Source organism: Semicossyphus pulcher, unplaced genomic scaffold (genome assembly GCF_022749685.1).
Source record: "Semicossyphus pulcher isolate SPU_LCO1_2020_fin unplaced genomic scaffold, fSemPul1.0.p SCAF_24, whole genome shotgun sequence".
In the NCBI taxonomy this organism is placed as follows: domain Eukaryota; kingdom Metazoa; phylum Chordata; class Actinopteri; order Labriformes; family Labridae; genus Semicossyphus; species Semicossyphus pulcher.
In genome coordinates, this window is record NW_027211698.1 from 16,001,941 (window position 1) to 16,017,500 (window position 15,560).

General features: G+C 49.3%; 1 protein-coding gene across 1 annotated transcript in view; it reads left to right on the forward strand.

Moving 5' to 3' along the window:
- LOC138603288 (BCL-6 corepressor-like) overlaps window positions 1-15,560 on the forward strand; it is a 28,762-nt gene that overhangs the window by 4,131 nt on the left and 9,071 nt on the right. The window contains exons 2-8 of the mRNA XM_069674968.1: window positions 1,933-2,230; window positions 3,151-3,549; window positions 3,886-4,113; window positions 7,851-8,194; window positions 11,375-11,524; window positions 14,026-14,192; window positions 14,404-14,549. Coding sequence (XP_069531069.1) covers window positions 1,933-2,230; window positions 3,151-3,549; window positions 3,886-4,113; window positions 7,851-8,194; window positions 11,375-11,524; window positions 14,026-14,192; window positions 14,404-14,549 — 1,732 coding nt within the window. The remainder of the gene's footprint in view (window positions 1-1,932; window positions 2,231-3,150; window positions 3,550-3,885; window positions 4,114-7,850; window positions 8,195-11,374; window positions 11,525-14,025; window positions 14,193-14,403; window positions 14,550-15,560) is intronic.

The following is a 15,560-nucleotide window of genomic DNA, read 5'->3' on the forward strand; positions in this document are numbered from 1 at the left end:
TCTAACAAAAGGTCTGATTAATCCAGGTTGGAGACCATTTCAGTCGGGAACACTCTCAGCATAGTTTCACCATTTATTGCCAAATGGAAACACAGTTATGCTCGGCGCTGACGATTCCGCTTTTGGTTGCCGACTTGTTGTAGACGTAGGATGTGGTGGGAGGAGTGAATGAGGAGGTGATTGACTCTTGTAGGACATGTAGTTCACATAGAATACGTAGAATATTCCAGCATAAGGAGGTTCAGGAGGAGATGAACCTCCTCCTCCTTTTCTCTTTGTTCTTTTTCGGTCTTCAAATGTTTGTGTGGTGCTGAGGTCGAGTCAGGAGCAAACACCGGCTTTATGTTTGTTTCACATCCTCCTTATTCTCTTTTATCCTTCGTCTCTTCACCTCCTCAGAGATCCCTCCTTCGACTCAAACTGAATCTCTCCATCCTCCTCCCCCTCTTCATCCTCCTCTTCCATCCTTCGGCAGACGGGGGAGGAAGGAAAGAGGTGCTTTTAATGAGACCCTCCTCATCCTCCTGTTGGAGTCCAGATTAGCCTCGACTACTTGTTTACTGGAGCAGAGAGGGTTAACCACGTCCTGAGGAGTGATCGTGTTTTACTAATATCTGTCTCTCCTCAACATTCAGACTCTCTGGACAGAAAGCTGAGCTGTCGATTCCCCCTGGAAGCCTCTGTGCTCGCTCAGTCGTGGCTCCTGGAGGTGGAGGAGGTGGAGGTGGAGGGGGGTTACAGCTCAAATTGACTCACATTTCGTCCTTCGCCCCTGGGTGCTGGTGGATCGGGCGGCAGCATTGGATGGATTTGTAGATCGTTTCACGGCCCATTAATTTTTAAAATGGGTTTGTGGTCGGGGCGGAGGGAGGGAGCAGGACACACTGGCCTGTCAGGGAGCGCACAGGGAGCAGTTACCAACGGTTACCACGTTTGGTCTGCACTTCCTGGATACTCGTCTTTATCTCTGGAGGAAATGTGTCTTTGTGGGACGGAGTTTAAGTCCTGTTAAAATCAGTCAGGTCAAAGGTTATTCTTTCTTAATTCAGCAGTGAGACATCCCGACACGATGACAGATTGAATGCTGAGTGTGAGTTAGTGAGCGGACGCGTCAGTTCTGACATCACAGGTGGAAGGTTAAACTTTGGAAACCTCAAAGGGTTAATTTTCCTCCACGATCCTGTTTCACTGATTTGAGATGTAAACTGTAGCGGCTCAAATCTGCAGCATGCTGTTTGTTGGAGGCTGAAGGCCCGGAGCAGCACGCTGATCAGGAACGCTGTTTGATTCTGTGTCTGTGTCCCGCGTGTTGTATGTGTGCGTTTCCCTCAGCAGCAGCTCTTCACAGAGTTTCCAGCAGACTCAGTTTTTGTGTTCAAACACCAACAGGGACTTTAGTTCTCCTTCAAAGCAGCAGAGTTCGAGGTCACAGACTTCTGAAAGTTTTTATTTTCTGGTTTGAACTCGTGAAGTTTCCCGAGGCTCCAGCTGCCGAGAGAACAGAACTCACCTGTTCGTATCAGAGAGTCACTCAGAGTTCAGCCAGAGACGCTGAGCTGGACCGAATCGTCTTCCAAACACCGACCACAGAGACCTGCCGTCACTCAGGCGTCCAGTCGATCACAGAGTCTGAGGCGCTCGAAGCTGAACCGCCTTCTGTCCTCGTTAACAATACGTGATTTTTGTGTCATTTGAAACAGTTGACATGTAAACACTGTAAAAGCTGAAGAGTCGTCTGTTAAAGATGATAAACCCTGAACAGAAGTTAGAGCAGCAGAAAAAGTCCAGCTGAACAGTGACAGACGTGAACTTCTCAGTGACTCTGAAGTGACGAGCAGTCAGGGAGGTCAAAGGTAAACAAACTGACATTTAAGAGGAAGCGCTGAAGCGTTTTGTTCTCACTGATGTTTTCATCCTTTTCTGTCTTCTCAGCGTGCGATGCTGCGATTCTCTGAGCTGGAGCTGAAGGAGAAGGAGGGAGGAGGAGGAGAAGAGGAGGAAGTGATGACAGCAGCAGCAGCAGGGGAGACGGAGCTGGCAGCGGGCCAGGAGGGAGATGCAGGGAGGGAAGAAGAAGAGGAGGAGGAGGAGGAGGAGGAGGAGGGGAGGAAGAAAGAGGGAGGAGGAGGAGGGTGGGAGCACTGCCAGCAGAGTGAGGGGAGGACAGGAGGAGGAGGAGGAGGAGGAGGAGAAAGAACGCACTCTGCAGCCGCCGCTGAGGCAGCGAGAGGTAAGAGGATTTCCGGAGAGGCGCTGACACACACACACACACACACACACACACACACACACACACACACACACACACACACATATTTGTTTTTTTTAGGTTCATTTCACTTGCTTGAAGTCGCTCGCTCTCTTTGTCTTTTTCTGTGCACTCTGTGTGTGTCTCTGTCACACACACACACACACACACACACACACACACACACACACACTGAACTCTGCGTGCCCCTCGCTCTCTCCGAGCTCTGCCCTCATTTTGTTGAGGAAGCAAAGAGGAAAACATTCAGACTCTAAACTCACACAGAGGCTCGTTAGACGTTCTGATCAGGTTGTCGATCAGCGGATAATTAATCATTCTTCATGTTTTTTTAGCTGCTCTGCTGTAATGAGTATGTGTCAAAGGTCAAAGGTCACAGTACACAGACAGAAAGCAGCCTGTGAAATGAAGGTTGCAGGTTTGAATCATTTCACACCCGGACAGTCTCACGTCCGGATGTCATGACGTCACATGATGATTGTTATCTGACCACGGCCATTAAAAGGCTTCATAACGAGCCAGCTGCTGTTTCCTCACGATTCAGATGTTGGAAAACTTAGCAGAAGAAACACTTTCATGTGCGACCCAGGTTTGTTGTTAGATTACTGACAGGAAGTCAAAGCAGCAGGAATCACCAAAGCATACAGCAGAGCGTCGTCTGCAAACTGCTGTAGACAAATGCAGACAATGAAAGAGGACCTGATACAGAACCCTGTGGTACTCCACAGGAGACGTCCAGAGGATGAGCTTTAAGAGAAGCTCCTCTGTCTTTGAGACAGGCGGGCTTGGGCCTGAATCTGTGTGTCGGGTTTCCTGTGGATCAGCTGTGATCAGACTGAAGGACTCTTCTCTTAGGACTGCACTGATTGTCTTTGTCTGTGTAGGTCTCCGTCCATCCTGTCCTCACAGCCGCCTCCCTGTCCAGCAGCCGTGCAGCCACGCCTACCTCCCTGTCCTCCCAGAGAAGGATGACGGCTCGGCGGAGGAGGAGGAGGACAACAATGAGGAAGAAGAAGGAGGTCTTCAGGAGGAGGAGAAGAGAGAGGAGAAGAGTTCTGTCACACAACAACAAAGGTTTCTGTCCCCATGCAGAGGCCTGTTTCAGGGAAACACCTCCACACCCGGACTCACAGGGTCACATCTCAGCACAGCGATGAACCGGAGTCGCATCTTCAGTCTGGAGCCTTTTCACCAGAGCAGCATCATCAGCAGCCGGCTGAAGAGAGGGAGGGAGGAGGAAGAGGAGGACGAGAGGACGGCGAAACAAGACAAGAAAACCAACGGTAAGAGAGGATGCTGCTCTCGTACGTTTGACTTTGATCTCATAACTTTGAGTAAAGAAAAGCAGAACGGGGGGATGTAAGCCTGATTTAAATGAAGTCACCAGTGTGCTCTTCTGTAAACAGCCAGCTGGGGGCGCTGCTCAGACGCTCAGTTTTATCAGCTCAGATTCTTCGGCACATTTAGTTTGGTGTTCCACATGGTTCTGTACTGGGTCCACTCATGTTCTCATAATACAGAACCCATAAATACAACACAGTGTGATTATTCATGGCTCAATCATTGCATCATGGTTGGTTAGTCCCTCCTGAACATTCATTGGTTGTTACCCATCGCAGACTCGACCCTGGACGACGTGAAGAAGCTGAAGGTTTGCATCGAGCTGAACGGCCTCAGACTCAACAAGCCCCGCCTCCACGGGGAGCTCAGCCAATGGCTGCCCTCCAGCCAAAGGTCAGCAGAGCCAGTCAGGAAGTTCAGAATGGACGTCCCAGCTGTCAGGGGGAGGTCAGAGGTCAACGGAGGCTGGTGTGACCCCACGTTTATGAGGAGGGATGACCCGAGAGGTACAGACATAACATTATCTCTAAATGCTGTTTGTGCTTCACGAGCACATCCTTCTCTCTGACAGAATCAAAGTGATCAATATTCACCGCATGATGAAACATGATGAAACTGAGCCTTTATGTAAACATACTCTGTGTCGTCACGGTGACGCTGAGAGCTCAAAAACATGTCGGAAGGAAGGTGTGCGCACGTTAACGAGCTCTTTTAGAACGTCCCTCGTTAGCTGGGCTCATCAGCTTTTATTGTGAAGGCAGCTTTTACTGTGCAGGCAGCTTTTACTGTGCAGGCAGCTTTTATTGTGAAGGCAGCTTTTACTGTGAAGGCAGCTTTTACTGTGAAGGCAGCTTTTATTGTGAAGGCAGCTTTTACTGTGCAGGCAGCTTTTATTGTGAAGGCAGCTTTTACTGTGCAGGCAGCTTTTACTGTGAAGGCAGCTTTTATTGTGCAGGCAGCTTTTATTGTGAAGGCAGCTTTTACTGTGCAGGCAGCTTTTATTGTGAAGGCAGCTTTTACTGTGAAGGCAGCTTTTATTGTGAAGGCAGCTTTTACTGTGAAGGCAGCTTTTATTGTGAAGGCAGCTTTTACTGTGCAGGCAGCTTTTATTGTGAAGGCAGCTTTTACTGTGAAGGCAGCTTTTATTGTGAAGGCAGCTTTTACTGTGCAGGCAGCTTTTATTGTGAAGGCAGCTTTTACTGTGAAGGCAGCAGCTGGTAAAACCTCTCCTCTGTGCTGTGATCACTTCTCCTCCTCTTCCTCGTCTCGTGTCTTTTCTCTCTGTGACTGTCAGAGCTCACGAGTCGAATCACACCGACTGTGTGTATGTGAGTGTGTGTGTGTGTGTTGTGTATGTGTGTTGTGTGTGTGTGTGTGTTGTGTGTGTGTGTGTGTGTGTGTGTGTGTGTGTGCGGTTATGAACCTGTGGAGTGCTAATGGCTGTCTAACGTCCCCAGATGGAGCTGTCAGACACACACGCACACACACACACTCACACACAGACACACACACACACACACACACACACACACACACACACACACACAGACACACACACACACAGACACACACACACAGACACACACACACACAGACACACACACACACACACACACACAGGGGGTGTGTTAGCGAGCAGCGTCCTGTGTGTTGAGCGCTGCGTTCAGAGTCTCCGTGTACCTGTCAGGTGTCACGTTAACACAAACTAACGTTGTTTGTGTTCATGTGAGCTGTAAATGAACTCGAGTTCTTCGGAGGGAGAGATCGGCGTGTTTACAGAACTACGTTTGTTTATCAGCTGTTATGATGTATGATGCATCGTTAGGGGCGTGGCCTCTTTGAGTGACAGGTGGGAGCTGCTAGCTGTCTGCTAGGTGTCACTGAGATTCAGGTGAGCGACGAGTCTGAGGAACAAACTCCACAAACTGAAACACGATCTCGCTCTTTAGGGGGCGTGGCCACAAGTCAGAGATACTGATGATGTCACACTTTAAAAAAACACTAAATTCTGCAAATTGACACTGTGTGTGTGTGTGTGTGTGTGCGATGAAAAAGTCATATGAAGTAGTTTCAAACACACACACACACACACACACACACCCTCATTACGTGCAGTAAATGTTAATCCCGTTCACAGAGAGTCCGAGTGTACAAACATCTGTGTGTGTGTGTGTGTGTGTGTGTGTGTGTGTGTGTGTGTCCTTGCTTATAAATAATTCAGACAGAAGCTGCGTGACTCCACGAAACAACCTCTGGCTGTGTGTGTGTGTGTGTGTGTGTGTGTGTGTGTGTGTGTGTGTGTGTGTGTATGTGTGTGTGTGTCCTGCAGGCGTCTGCAATGGAAAACAGAAAACTCTCTCTCTCCTCCCCTCCCCCACTCTGCTACCTCGTTCGCCCGCTCATACGCCTCACGCTCGCCTCCACTCATGCGAGGAGGCTCTTTGTTCCTCTCTCCCTCTCTCTCTTTCTCTCTGTCTCTGTCTCTCCCTCTCTCTCTCCCCCCCTCCCTCTCTCTCCCTACCTCTCTCTCTCTCCCTCCCTCTCTCCCCCTCTCTCTCCCCCCCTCCCTCCCTCTCTAACTCGCCCCTCGCTGACGGACAGACAGCGGCTCGTTTGTTGTGAGTTTGTTCCAGAAGAAGACGATGAGAGGAAGTCGATCGTGCTGCGTTCAGGTGTAATTGTCACGTTTGGTTACACGATGCCTGAGCAGCTGATCACACTCCTTAACTCTGAACACAGACATGAAACCGTCTCTGACCCCGTTCACACCTGGTATCAACATGTGGCTTTGGTGATCGGATCACACCTGGACAGCCTTAACGACAGGTGTGAACGCTCCCAGGACGGATTGAAGATGCATTCACATCCGATCACTCAGGCCACATACGGAGGTGGTCTGACACATTTATCCACATACGTCTGGTAGTGTGACTCAATGACACAACCAGATCTACCTCTATGTATATGTAGATGGACGACGCGTCTCCATCTGCTCTCATTGTACGACAGTGATGCCAGAACAGCCCTGTGATAGGCGCTGCCATCTTCTGATGGTGAGCCAGAGTCTGTGCAGTAGAGATCGGCGAGTGGAGCCGCCGTAGCCACTTCCGCTAACCCAAACACACACTTAACTTACAGCAAGGATCCCGCACGCCGGCGTGTTTAACAGCAGAACAGCTTCTTGTGTTGGTCTGAGGTTAAAGTTCACAGGTATGGAAACTTCAATGACTGTAGTGATTGTTTTAGTTACGTCTCCTCTCGCCGTTCGTCCTCCGCTCTGCTCACCCGGAACTGATCGGCTGCAGGAGCCGGATTGGTCAACAGAGCTGTCAATCATCATTTTGACAGCATCAAATAACTAATTACAACTAAACTTGTCAGAAAAATGAACACTGTGACATAAATCAGCAGGATAAGAACTAACTATAATGACAGAAACCATGTTTGAGAAAAATGTATTTGACGTGTATTTTGATTTTATAGTTTGACTCATGTCCCATCTGTTAACATGGAGGAGGCGGGCTTTAAGAGCTATACTGCAGCCTGTCAGCAGGGGGCGATAGAGAGGGTTTGGCTTCACGTTTAGGGAGCTGTCATGTCGGCCATCTTTTTATTCAGTCTTTGGTGTGAACGCACATGTGTCCTGGGCCACATTAAGGACCGCCCACTCTCTCCGTATCCACGGCAACGATCACATGGATACAGGAGAGCTCTCCTCTCACTCCTGTCTGATTTAACATTTCTCCGCTGTGTCTCTTAAAAGTCTCTCCAGCTGTGTCAGCGTAGTTCATGCACGAGAGCGGAGTGTGCACGGGTTATTCACTGAGAGAGAGAGTTTAATTTTGTAATACAGAACGATCGCGACCTGACGAGGGAGAGAGACGGCGCCGGTCGGAGAGATGATCCAGGAGCAGTCCACTCTCTCAGGATGTCTCATACCTGCTGTTCTTTCAGAATAAAAGTCCTTAAAGAGACGCACTAGAAGTTGGGGACTCTTCAGTCTAGGTCCACGCCTGACATACAGAGCCCTCATTGGCCCCGCTGACTCTATACTTCCTGTTTGTCTCCCAAAGCATGATGGGAACTGAAATGTGATAAGATGTTCTCCGAGGAGGAGCAGGTCTGTTTACTGCAGATTAACTGGGATTAGCATGCTGATGTTAGCATTTAGCTTAAAGCCTCACAGAGATGCTAGCCTGCTGTAAACATCAGGATGACTTCTTCTCTCCGTGTTTTCTTTCAGTGCTCCGCGTGGCCCCGCCTTCCACGCCCACCCATCTCCCCCGGCAACCTTTCAGCTCCGCCCTCCGACAGCCGTCCCCTGCGTCCTTCACCTCCCTCGCCTCCTCACGCCTCCAGGACAAGCACCAGAAGCTGAGGGAGAGCCGCAGAGTCTCCTCCTTCCTCCCTTCCCTGCCTCCTCGTCCTCCCTCCTCGTCCCGGTTCTGTTGCAGCGACGAGCTCAGCAAACCGCAGGGGAAGCGTCTCTGCAAGGCGAAGCACACGGGGGGAGAGGCGGCGAGGGAGGAGGAGGAGGAGGGAGAGCGAGGAGGAAGTGATGAAGAGCGGGAGGAGAGGAGCAGAAAGGTCAGTGAGGAGCGCTTAATGATTTTGTCTGTGTGACTCTGATGAACATGTGGAGGAAGTTTCAGCATCATCAGAGGACGTCTCTGAGTCTCTGAAGGTCAACGAGTCCACGCACGCTCACTTCCTGCTTTATACAACACTAAACACCTTCGATCTGCTCCAACCTGCTGAGCTGTGATTGGACACTCACTGCTGGGGGCGGGGTTTAGGCGGGGTTCACTGCTGGAAACTTGATGTCAGAGTTTCGTTTAGTTTATCGTCGTTTAGAGCAGCAGGGAAACGAGTCTGTCGAGCCTCTGAAGCTGGTGAGTGTGACACCGAGAGAGCCCCACGAGTCCGAGTCCAACAAGTCCGACTCACTCAGGAGGAAAACCGCCACCAAGTCCAGACGAGTCCGAGTCCAAACTACTTTTCTCCTACCCCTCTCTCTCCCTCCCCTCTCTCCCTCTCTCTCTCTCCTCTCTCTCTCTCCTCTCTCTCTCTCTCTCTCTCTATCTCTCTCTCTCCCTCTCTCTCTCCCCCTCTCCCTCCCCTCTGTCCCTCTCTCTCTCTCCTCTCTGTCCCCCTCTCTCCCTCCTCTCCCTCTCTCTCTCTCTCTCTCTAATCGCTGCAATTATCGTCCTGATTGGAGCTCGCTGCGAAAACTCAGCAGGGACGACTCTGTGTGTGTGTGTGTGTGTTTGTGTGGATCTGTGTGTTTGTGTGTTAATGTGCGTGCGCAAGTGTGTAATTCAATTCACTGCAGATTAAAGTGAAGAGAGCGAGTGAACGAGGGAAGGAGCGAAGGGAGGGAGTGATTGAAGGTTATGGAGGAAGAATAATTTTCTCCACATGTACCATGTGTGCGTCTGTGTGTGTGTGTGTGTGTGTGTGTGTGTGTGCCCGTCTGTGTGTGTGTGTGTTTCAGTGTGTGTGGCGGCGGCTTGTGCCGTTTTGACAGCTGCTGCACCAGAGATTTCCTCAGGGCAGCGAGGACGCACACACACGCCAAAACACACACACAGTCTCACGCTCTCTCTCTTTTCACTCGGCTCTCGCTCGTCCCTCCTCCCCCTTGTTTGAGTCTGCTGCGCGAGAAAATACACACACACACACACACACACACACCTCCGGGGCAGAGCTCGCATCCTGTTTGCTGATGCGTGGCGGCGTGCGGCTTCGTTTGACAGACGCCTGCACACACACATTACACACAAAAACACATTAGCACGCACACGCTGTCTGGCTGCTAAGCAGCGGAGACTGTTGCCGTGGCGTCAGCAGCTCAGTGATGCAGTTTTTCATCGTCTGTACCGACGGCTGGTCATCGTCTTTAGAACGCACATGAAATATATTTATTGAAGACAGACGGTTGAGGAGAGACGAAGCTTCAGATCGTTATTCATCTGTAAAGACATGTTTTTAACCTAAACAACACGTCCAGCGAGCAACAGCTGACCGTGTGACCTCTCAGGATACATCTCCATCTCTCTACATTCAAAACTCCATTTACGTTTTGGTCAATTTAAAACTAAAGGTTTGTTTATGGTTGAAACGTGACACCTATGATTTTACCTGCATATGAAGAGTGACTGTTTAGAGAGATTAATAAAGTTATTATTATCATAATAACAGAGGATCTAACACGGAGCCCTGTGGGACTCCACCTGACAGAAGCTGCTCTGTATGGACACAACAACAACACACAACAATACACAAAGATACACAACAACAACACACAACAATACACAAAGATACACAACAACAACACACAACAATACACAAAGATACACAACAACAACACACAACAATACACAACAACAACACAACAACAACACACAACAACAACACAACAACAACACACAACAATACACAACAACAACACACAACAACACAACAATACACAAAGATACACAACAACAACACACAACAATACACAACAACAACACACAACAATACACGAAGATACACAACAACAACACACAACAATACACAACAACAACACACAACAACAATACACAAAGATACACAACAACAACACACAACAATACACAACAACAACACACAACAATACACAACAACAACACACAACAATACACAACAATACACAACAACAATAATAACACACAACAATACACAACAACACACAACAATACACAACAATACACAACAATACACAACAACAACAATACACAACAACAATACACAAATATACTCAACAACACAACAATACACAACAATAACACACAACAATACACAACAACAACACAACAATAACACACAACAATACACAACAACAACACACAACAATACACAACAACAACACAACAATACACAACAGCACAACAATACACAACAATACACAACAACAACACAACAATACACAACAACAACACAACAAAACAACAATACACAAATATACACAACAACACAACAATACACAACAACAACACAACAATAACACACAACAATACACAACAACAACACAACAATACACAACAGCACAACAATACACAGCAATACACAACAATAACACAACAACAACACAATAACAACACAACAACAAGACACGGCAATACACAACAATACACAACAACAACACAACAAGACACAGCAACACACGCAACGAGGAAACAACATGGTGAGGGAGGAGGAGACGGGCGAGCGAGGCATGCACACAGTGAGAGAGAGAGGATCCTCATTTTTTTCTGACTCGCTCATGAATCCTTCCCCTCCTCCTCCTCCTCAGCTCGCTGTCATCAGCCTCAGGGTTTAACCCACACACACACACACACACAGACACACACACACACACACACACACACACACACACAAAAAAGCAGAGTCGTGGAAGCAGAGGTGGTGACAGCGCTATTTTCAACACAGTCATGAAACCCTGTGTGTGTGTGTGTGTGAATGTGCGTGTGTGTGTGTGTGAGAGAGGACCTGTGTGAAAAGCTTGCAGGTTTTATTGTGTATGTAATTGCTTTGTGGTAATAAAACAATCCTGCTTACTGATATAAATCTCTCTCGCTCTCTCGCTCTCTCTCTCTCTCTCTCTCGCTCTCTCTCTCTCGCTCTCTCTCTCTCGCTCTCTCTCTCACTCTCTCTCTCGCTCTCTCGCTCTCTCTCTCTCTCGCTCTCGCTCTCTCTCTCTCGCTCTCTCTCTTTCTCTCGCTCTTTCTCTCTCTCCACACTAAGGTTTCTCCGCCTTGCTCGCCCAGCCCTTGTCCTCCCTCTCCGCAGCACACACACCCCGCCCGGCCCGTCCCTCCTGAAGTCCGCCGCCTGATAGTGAACAAAAACGCCGGCGAGACACTGCTGCAGCGCGCCGCCCGCCTGGGATACGAGGTAACGAAACACAATCACACCTCTCGTCCTCTGAATCCCTCGCTTCCAGGTGAACGAGATTACAGTTCCCTTCCTCTGGCTCTCTCTCTGTCTCTCTCTCTGTCTCTGTCTCTGTCTCTGTCTCTCTCTCTCTCTCTCTCTCTCTCTCTCTCTTTCTCTCTGTCTCTCTCTATCTCTCTGTTATTGTGAAATACCAAACTCCTCCTGGAGGTTTATGGGGCATGCTGGGAAACGTAGTCCTGCCAACATGCTGCGTGTTCTTACAACAAAACTCACTTCAGTCTGACCTGTTATTTGTTTGGAACGTTGTCCTGCTCCTCAGAGGATGAAGCCTTCACACCTCAGGTGTAACACAGCAGGTCTCATCAGCTGGAATCAGAGTCCTTTACTGACATTCAACGATCGGACCAATCGTTTGGAGGCAGACAAATGTGTGTGTGCGTGTGTGTGTGTGTGTGCGTGTGTGTGTGCGGGCATTTGTCACACACAGTGTGAGTATTTCATGTGCCGTGTGACGGCTCTTGTCAGGTCTCGCGGGTGTCACCCTGCCTCCCTCGCTCGCTCTCTCTCCCTCGTTGAGGTGCAGCGGTGAAGCTAACGAGCTCGGTTTGCAAATGAAGCCGTCATCCATCGACACACACACACACACACAAACACACACACACACGCACACGCTGCAGGCATTTGGAGAGCAGAGGAAGAGGGGGGGTTTTCTCTCTTCAGCGTGTCGTCTCCTCTCAGTGTTTCGTTGAACACCTTTAAGAATTAAATAGTTATAAGTATAAAGTATCGATCGTGAGCTCGTGTCGTCTGTAAAGTATCGATCGTGTGCTTGTGTCGTCTGTAAAGTATCGATCGTGTGCTTGTGTCGTCTTTAAAGTATCGATCGTGTGCTTGTGTCGTCTGTAAAGTATCGATCGTGAGCTCGTGTCGTCTGTGAAGTATCGATCGTGAGCTCGTGTCGTCTGTAAAGTATCGATCGTGTGCTTGTGTCGTCTGTAAAGTATCGATCGTGAGCTCGTGTCGTCTGTGAAGTATCGATCGTGAGCTCGTGTCGTCTGTAAAGTATCGATCGTGTGCTCGTGTCGTCTGTAAAGTATCGATCGTGTGCTCGTGTCGTCTGTAAAGTATCGATCGTGTGCTCGTGTCGTCTCTAAAGTATCGATCGTGTGCTCGTGTCGTCTGTAAAGTATCGATCGTGTGCTCGTGTCGTCTGTAAAGTATCGATCGTGAGCTCGTGTCGTCTGTAAAGTATCGATCGTGTGCTCGTGTCGTCTCTAAAGTATCGATCGTGTGCTCGTGTCGTCTCTAAAGTATCGATCGTGTGCTCGTGTCGTCTGTAAAGTATCGATCGTGAGCTTGTGTCCTCTCTGAAGTATCGATCGTGTGCTCGTGTCGTCTGTAAAGAATCGATCGTGTGCTCGTGTCATCTGTAAAGTTTCGATCGTGAGCTCGTGGCGTCTGTAAAGTATCGATTGTGAGCTCGTGTCGTCTGTAAAGTATCGATCGTGTGCTCGTGTCGTCTGTAAAGTATCGATCGTGTGCTCGTGTCATCTGTAAAGTTTCGATCGTGAGCTCGTGGCGTCTGTAAAGTATCGATTGTGAGCTCGTGTCGTCTGTAAAGTATCGATTGTGAGCTTGTGTCATCTGTAAAGTATCGATTGTGAGCTCGTGTCCTCTCTGAAGTATCGATTGTGAGCTCGTGTCCTCTCTAAAGTATCGATCGTGAGCTCGTGGCGTCTGTAAAGTATCGATTGTGAGCTCGTGTCGTCTGTAAAGTATCGATTGTGAGCTCGTGTCCTCTCTGAAGTATCGATTGTGAGCTCGTGTCCTCTCTAAAGTATCGATCGTGAGCTCGTGGCGTCTGTAAAGTATCGATTGTGAGCTCGTGGCGTCTGTAAAGTATCGATTGTGAGCTTGTGTCATCTGTAAAGTATCGATTGTGAGCTCGTGTCCTCTCTGAAGTATCGATTGTGAGCTCGTGTCCTCTCTAAAGTATCGATCGTGTGCTCGTGTCGTCTGTAAAGAATCGATCGTGTGCTCGTGTCATCTGTAAAGTTTCGATCGTGAGCTCGTGGCGTCTGTAAAGTATCGATTGTGAGCTCGTGTCGTCTGTAAAGTATCGATCGTGTGCTCGTGTCGTCTGTAAAGTATCGATTGTGAGCTCGTGTCCTCTCTTAAGTATCGATTGTGAGCTCGTGTCGTCTGTAACGTATCGATCGTGTGCTCGTGTCGTCTGTAAAGTATCGATCGTGTGCTCGTGTCGTCTGTAAAGTATCGATTGTGAGCTCGTGTCCTCTCTAAAGTATCGATCGTGAGCTCGTGGCGGCTCAGGAGAGCAGCTCCAGGTGAACCTCAGGTGTCTCCTGTCAGAGTGTAATGAGCTCCACTGACAAACAGATTCATTAAACTGCGTCTCCATAAACGATTATCAGAAGCGACGACGCCTGGTGATGAATGCTCTGCTCTGATTGGCTGTCCACACGTCTGCTTGTGTCCAGGACGTGGTGCTGTACTGTTTGGAGCGGCGGATCTGTGACGTGAACCACAGAGACAACGCGGGGTACTGCGCCCTGCACGAGGCCTGCGCCCGCGGCTGGCTGGGGATCGTACGCCACCTGGTGGAGCACGGAGCCGACGTCAACTGCAGCGCTCAGGATGGAACCAGGTACGAGGCGACGCGTCCATCACAGTCTGACATCACAGATGAGCTGAGCAGGACGGTACCGGTTTATTTTTGTGAAACTTGAACAGGTGTTTGTGACAGACAGGTGTGTAGAGTAATGCATCGTCAGGTACAAACGTACCTGTGTGAGCGTGCTGATGGCGTGGCTGAAGCTGCTCCTCAGACTTGAACTCGTCTGGTTGTGTTCCCTCAGACCGCTGCACGATGCCGTGGAGAACGACCACGTGGAGGTGGTGCGTTTCCTGCTGGCCTGCGGCGCCGACCCCACCCTCACCTCCTACTCCGGACGAGGACCAATCAACATGACCCACAGCGCCACCATGGAGACCTTCCTGGAGGGTAGGAGGAGTCATTTGATTGGTTAATCAGGATCATGATCGTTAACAAACTCTAGCCAATCATGTATCAGTATAATGAGCCAATCGCAACACAGGAGGGGGGGCTAGGCCCCTTTCTATCTGCTTACATCTTCATGCTAACCTGCTAACATGCTCACGTCCATGTTCATAATGTAACACTTTAGCAGAGCATGTTATCATGCTAACATTAGCTAATTAGCAGCTGAGGCTAAAACGTTAGCATGCTGACCTGATGGTGGCTAAAGAGTCACAAGGTCACTACAGGTCGTCCTGACGGGACGTGAACGCCACATGAAGCATCGCAGCTGACACGTTTGACCAGCAGACACGTCCTCAGTGAGCTAACATGCTAACTGTGCTGTTACCCTGGTGGTGTGACGGTGCGATGATGGAGGGCACACGAGGAGGAGAGAGAGAGAGGAGTAAACGACAAGATCCAATAAAAAAGAAAAACAGAGAGAGGAAGAGTAAACGAGAGAAACATCGGAGCAAACAAGAAGGAAATAGACGAGAGGGAAGTGTGTGTGTGTGTGTGTGTGTGTGTGTGTGTGTGTGTGTGTGTGTGTGTGCGCGCGTGTGTGTGCGTGTGTGTGTGTGTGTGTGTGTGTGTGTGTGTGTGTGTGTGTGTGTGCGCGTGCGTGTGTGTGTGTGTGTGTGTGCGCGCGTGTGTGTGTGCCTGCCAGCCTGTCTGATTACCATTCCCTGCCTGTATTTGTTCTCACTCTCCATCTTTCTTTTTTCCCTCCTCTCTCTCCAGAGGGGTTTAATGAGGCTTGGCTGTTGAATCCCAGAACAGCTTACTGCCACACACACACACACACACACACACACACACACACACACACACACACGCACAGGCACAGACACACACACACAGACACACACACAGATACACACACACACTCCTGCCAGCATCCGTCTACTCAGCGCCAAGCGCCGCAGCGACAAGCCGGCACCGTCTGAGCACAAACACTCATCTTCTTCTTCTCTG